The following is a 6,000-nucleotide window of genomic DNA, read 5'->3' on the forward strand; positions in this document are numbered from 1 at the left end:
GAAAAACAAAAACAAGTGTATATGATCAGAATTTTTCATTAGTCTCATTTTTTCATATACATACATAAAACTACCCTCTAGTACTTGGTCTTTCAGCTAGACTGAATGGGGTGTATATCTGATAAATGCATATAAGATTACAATCCAAAATTGTTGGAGTATATGATCTATTTCTTATTTACCCAAGGTCTATACACAAGAGCAGTGTTAGAATCAGTTATCTCTCAATCAGCTTGAAGATACTCCAGAAAGAAAATGCACCTATTAAACTGCAGTGGATTTCTGATCAACTGTATATTTCAAGAAATTGATATTATCCAGAAAAGTATTTTTATACATTCAAATGACTTCCTAGTAGCTGTTTTCAAGTTAGAACAACATACTGCAGCCCCCGACAATAATTGATAAAGAAAAATAAAGAATGCATTAGGGAGATACTAGCCAGTTCAAGATCATAACCTCTGCAAACAGACTGAAGTTTTAACTTTTTTCCCTGCAACACACAACACGAATGTTACAGAACGTATCACACACACGTTTAAATCTCCCCGTGAAATACTAGTAAAAATCCGTATTATCTGCATTAGTGCACGGTGACTAAAAAATGGTTCAAAGTCAGTCAGAAATTTCTTTTACTCTTAATTCAAATCATTCCCAGAACTTCCATTCTATTTTGAGAAAAAAATGTCTGTCTGTCCTACGCATAACACTCTTCTACACGCTCCACCAATTAAATGTCGTACGCCAGATATTATACAGAAATTTTGTCTACGGAGCAGACAGCCAATAAATTTTAAGACAGAAAGGAAGGGAGGTTATCATAATATTTCACCTACCCTCCAGCAAAGAGATGAACGCAAATGTCTCTCTGGTTCATATTCTCATTCTTATCCCGGTTAAGATATAAGGAAGACCGACCGGAGAGGCTTCTCCCACTCCGCTTCCCGGCGATGAGCACAAGCCAGGAAGCCCTAAACGCTGCTTCCTCGGAGACGCCTTAAGAGAAACTCCGATCCCAGCAGGAGAGACAAGAGCAGCACCAACCAGCAGGCAAAAGCGCAGCCGCCTAGCCTCTCGCTTCCAAGGCGAAGCGAAGCCCAATATAAACAGACACGGCCATTGGCTCACGAGGGACCGTGACATCACCGGCTGAAGTTATGCTGGCTTTGTGCACGTGACTACGTACTGAACTGTATAGCGACGAAAAGCACGAGCATCCCCTCCCCAAAACAAAACAAAACTTAAACAACAAAACAAAACCTCCAAAGTTAATTACGCCAGGATAGCGAAGACAGGATGAGCAAGAGACGCTGCACGATCTAGTTTGTCTGGGAAGCGCATTGCTTTCCCGTCTCTTTCTCCTTTCTTAGGACCAAGGCCCCTGAAGTCCTTGAGTTCCACTTCCGAGTAAATACGTGTTAGAGTGGGCTACAGATGCACCTGCTTGCAAGGAGCAGAGGAGTGTAGAGACTCCTCCCCCCCTTTGTTTGTTTCTCGCGGGTGAGAACTCACAGACGAGTCTACCTACCCCCCTTTCCTGTCAGAAGGAAAAATGACATGGGAGCTATTCATTTCCCTCGTGAGATTCATATCCGTCTATTTTTTTTAAAAAAAAAAAGTTGTTAAGAATGGTAGGCAGAAGCTGAGTTTTGTGCAACCTGTTTTCCTAAAGTTAACATGATATTTATTTAGTTCACCTAATTTCTTGGATCTATTAGGCAAAGATTGTTGGATATATTGTATAGATTGTTCAAACAGGTAGTGATGGGCTCAAACAATATCCAATGGTTTCAGCTATAGTTGGATATTGTTTTAGGTTTTTAAAGAGTTTAGTACATAAAATGGAATCAATATCTCTCCCATGTATGTTCACAATTCTAGTCCTTGTTGTACTCCCATAAATATTATTAGTTTTGGAAGAATACAAGAAGAGAGAGGATTCTCAGCTTTACAAATATCTCCTTTCCACAGTGTTTATCCTTCCTCATCCCTATGGAACTCAATATCTCAGACTGCAACTAATTATCAGTTTGTTTATGTATTTTGTCTGCAGGATCTTTCTAAACTTTCCTTACAATAGTTCTACAATACATTTCTAGTTTATTACAAGATTCTCTCCCTCTACCCATCAAGAGGATTAGACATTCTTTAGAAACGATTGCCTAAGCAGTAAGAAACCCAAGGGACTTAATAGATTTGACATGAGGGTCTATTCTGTTAATAGTGAGTTTTTTGTGAACTGTTGGGAGTGAAAAGAGAAACCCAATGGGATTTTACTGCTGTGTAAGTAGATCTCTCCAGTTCAGCATTTTCAGATGTGCTGGATGACAACTACTCACGTGATATTATTGGCTATTAAGGAAGTTAAAATCTATGTACTATGTTTTTTTAAATAAAAATAGCCTTATTAAAAAATCTTGATTTGATGATAGTTTGCTACTTTCTGCAACTTTCTCAGTTACATCTTGACAATTTACTGAACTGCATTACTACTAATACCTTCCCTTTCAAAGTTTATGCTACCTTGAGAAGTTAAATGGATGGTATCTGTCACTTTTTAAAGAAAGAAACTCTGAATACTATTTCAGTGTAAGATACAAATGGGATAGTGTTAAAACATTATCAAAGTCTCAATGAATCAACAGAACTTTGCATTCTTAGCACACCTAGATAAGGCTGCAATTGAAAATATCTGAAAAGCTTTCTCTTTCCTGTATTGCAGCAACAACCACTTCTTGTGACTTAATACTTTTTCTTGGTTATTTGAAGTGCATTTCTCTAAATATGGAAAAAGTCCAACTTGTGTAAAAGGAATAAATATAGGTCAGGTAATTCTGCAGCAAGATTACATTTGTCCTCATCTCCAAATGGGGAATTTATTATAAAAGACTGTTGAGGCATGTTTGTATTATATTTGTAGCAACATATATGTAAAGATATATAATAATCCAATGCCATTAAATGATTTATGCAGATGGTTTACCTGCTATTCCTAAAATGCTAGGATCAATATTTTCCACAGAGTGGAAACATCCCAAGCGTTGATCATGCTAAATGGACATGTGTAAAACATACTGAGGAGCACCTGAAATCATGTATCATTTGATCTTAAAGGGCTTGAAAACAATGTTGCAAAATTCAGTTCTTAATTTATCTTGATTTCAACCTTTCACAATATATTAAGATGTTGGCTGTTTATTGCTTTAAGCCTTAGCAGCCCATAATCCTCCATGAATGAACAAAACACTTCTTTCAGTAGCACAGTGTAACTGGTAAACTGTATTTTGGCAAGATCTGTGGTAAGTGAACCAAGATGAATAACCACTACATAACCAAATACACCCCTTACCTATTTGTATGCAATGTCATAAACAAGTACAAAAATGTAGATATGTATAAGAGTTGGGAACGACTAGCACATATGTGTGATGGGAACTTTATCTTTTTATAAGAATTCAATTAATAAAAACTGACATGATCCCGTTTTCATAGTTTGTCTAAACATATTTGTTTCAATTAAGAATCAAGCTGCATAAAAATCTATAAAATCTGTGGTTTTAAGTTTCCTGTATTCAGCTAAAAATGGATTAACTATAAAATGGATTAACTCAATATTGTTTTCTGAGTCAATCCATGTACACGCACATAACTATTTGTTTGATTTATGACCTACCTTTCACTCAGGAATTCAAGGCAACATAAATACTGATTTGTTCAACAATCCATGGCTTAGTGCATGTGTCCACCTCACCCAAAATTGCTATGCTATGCTATGTATATATTATTCAGTTTGAATTTGTTCATGAATAAGCAGTGATATGCCATAAATGGAATCTCCCTATAATGTCAAGGGTATATAGCATCAAACCTCTTGGTGACACTTGGATCTTGCATTTTTAGTTTGAAATCACACAAAATTCCTTTAGTTCAACTGAAAAATTATTCACCTGAATACCATTATATAAGAATTCCTATTTTATTTATGGTTTTAAGAATATTACTGAAATAAAAACGATACAGAATTGATACTGAACCATTCACAATTTCCAAAAAGAGATTCCTGCCTTCCAATTAAAAGAAACAGAAAAAAAGAAGCAACAAAGCAGGGGGGGGGGGAAGAAACATCCTCTCCCTCAAAAACCCAACTCTTGCAGAGAGCCAATTTCATTAGTCAGAGCCAGAAGATAATTCCTTACATACCCTTATTTTTCTGGCTTTAAATTCTACCGTCCAATACGCAAACAATTCCTTTCTTCCCCATTCTAGCTTTACATTCGTCTACATACTAAAGGCCTCCTGCGATTATCTGGGCTGCCTCCACGGGCAGGCCCCACACTAATCACTCCGGAGATGCTTCTAACTCTTGGGAAGCCATTTCTACGAAAGCTGCAGCAGGAGGCCTGCTCCCACCCAAGGTCTTTCTGCAAAATCCGGAGACGTCTCTCTCGCAGACCTTCCAACCCCAGCAGGAGTTTTCCATATCGCCCCCTTTAACCGTTGACCAGCCTGGGCGAACCAGGGAAGCCCTCCACCTTTCTCTCTCCAGCATCACAGCCGGCCAGAAGGCTTAAGTGCCCGCACGGTAAAGGGCAAAGTGCCCTTTGACGCCTCAATTCCACCTACCCTCCAGCAAATAAATGGATCGCGGTATCTTTCCAGCTCATTCTCTCTCATTCTTTTCTCCGGCGGTCGGGAGGGGGGAGAAGAGGAAGGGCAGGAGATAGTGTTGGACACTTCCTTCCTCTGTGATTGCTTAAAGGTGCAGCCGCCGCCTGGAGAACCCCCGTGAGCGCCATCTCCTGGGCAAGGAAGTAATTTTCATTTAGGAAAAGGATAAATGATCGCTCTAAACTAGAGGCCCATTCAGAGAGAGGACGAGCCCCCGCTTGCCTTACGTTGAATTGAGCTTCACACGAAGCGGTAGAGCAGAGGTCTTCAAACTTGGCAACTTTTAAGATTTGCATAGCTGGCTGGAGAATTCTGGGAGTTGAAGTCCACAAGTCTTAAAGTCAAAGCACAAGCCAGGTTTGGGGATCCCTGTGGTAAAGGCTTCAAAGAGGCTTGCTTTATCTGGGGGAAGCACTTAACGGATCTCGGTATAAGTTAAATATTTTGTTTTATTGGTTTAAATTTACCGACTGCCCACTCGGTGGCTAAATACTGTCGAGCCTGGTTCTTACTCGGACGGGTGAATATGAGGAAAACCCACAACTACGATAGCACTAATGAAAAAAAACAACCCTGAAAAATGGCAATGGCAAAGCCCATGTCTTCTGTTACCAGCATAAATAGATAATATGCCCAGGCAGTCGCCAGAAGTAGAAATGGATTTCTCCAAACTTAAGAAGAGGCTGCAGCGCAACGCTTCTCTATTTTTTCACTTTAGCAGGGTAACGTTTCTGTCCCCGACCTTGAGCAACGACACAGCAATGCAATTCTCTTCCACTTGTGGCCTCTAGGTCGCTGGATTTTCTATTTGAGCCTTGTTGTAAAACACCAATTACGGGAGCTTAGTAATGCACGACTGCCGCCGTCCGCACTGAAGACCAAGCACGGCAACTGTCCCACAAATACATGCATTTTAGATACATGCATTTTGTTTCGTTCAGTAACATCTCCCTGGCTTGGCAGTTAAGGATCATGTTCTGAGGAAACTACAACTTCCAAAAACTGGGAGGCAGCACGACGCTGTCTTACTTGGGAAAGAAGCGCTATAAAACATTCCCCTCGCTTGTCCCGCCCCTTCCTTTAAACCAAAGGCAGCTCTGGCAGTTAGCAGATGACACGTACGTTTCATCAAGGGGAAGCTGGAAAATTGCGACATTAACATTTGGGCTAAGAATTATACTCCATGTGGTGTAAAAGCACAGGCAGTCGAGGAAAAAGTGCACTTTTCCTGATCAATTGAACAGAACAACAATAACAGTTGGAAGGGATCTTGGAGGGCTTCTAGTCCAATCCGTGCTCAAGCAGGAGGCACTGTACATTCCAGACAAATCA

The 6,000-nt window shown here is 39.8% G+C and overlaps 1 protein-coding gene across 2 annotated transcripts in view; it reads right to left on the reverse strand.

Moving 5' to 3' along the window:
* The window catches only part of SLC25A36 (solute carrier family 25 member 36), a 28,445-nt gene extending 23,721 nt beyond the window's left edge, over positions 1–4,724 (reverse strand). The window contains exon 1 of one of the 2 annotated variants that reach the window (XM_032225495.1): positions 4,624–4,724. In XM_032225495.1, the coding sequence (XP_032081386.1) occupies positions 4,624–4,664 (41 nt within the window). In that variant the 5' untranslated portion in view covers positions 4,665–4,724. Of the gene's footprint in view, positions 1–836; positions 1,038–4,623 lie in introns of those variants that run through there. The other variant, XM_032225494.1, reaches the window with a different exon arrangement.
* Positions 4,725–6,000: the final 1,276 nt, after the last annotated feature.

The sequence above is a fragment of the Thamnophis elegans genome, chromosome 10, assembly GCF_009769535.1.
Source record: "Thamnophis elegans isolate rThaEle1 chromosome 10, rThaEle1.pri, whole genome shotgun sequence".
Taxonomy (NCBI): domain Eukaryota; kingdom Metazoa; phylum Chordata; class Lepidosauria; order Squamata; family Colubridae; genus Thamnophis; species Thamnophis elegans.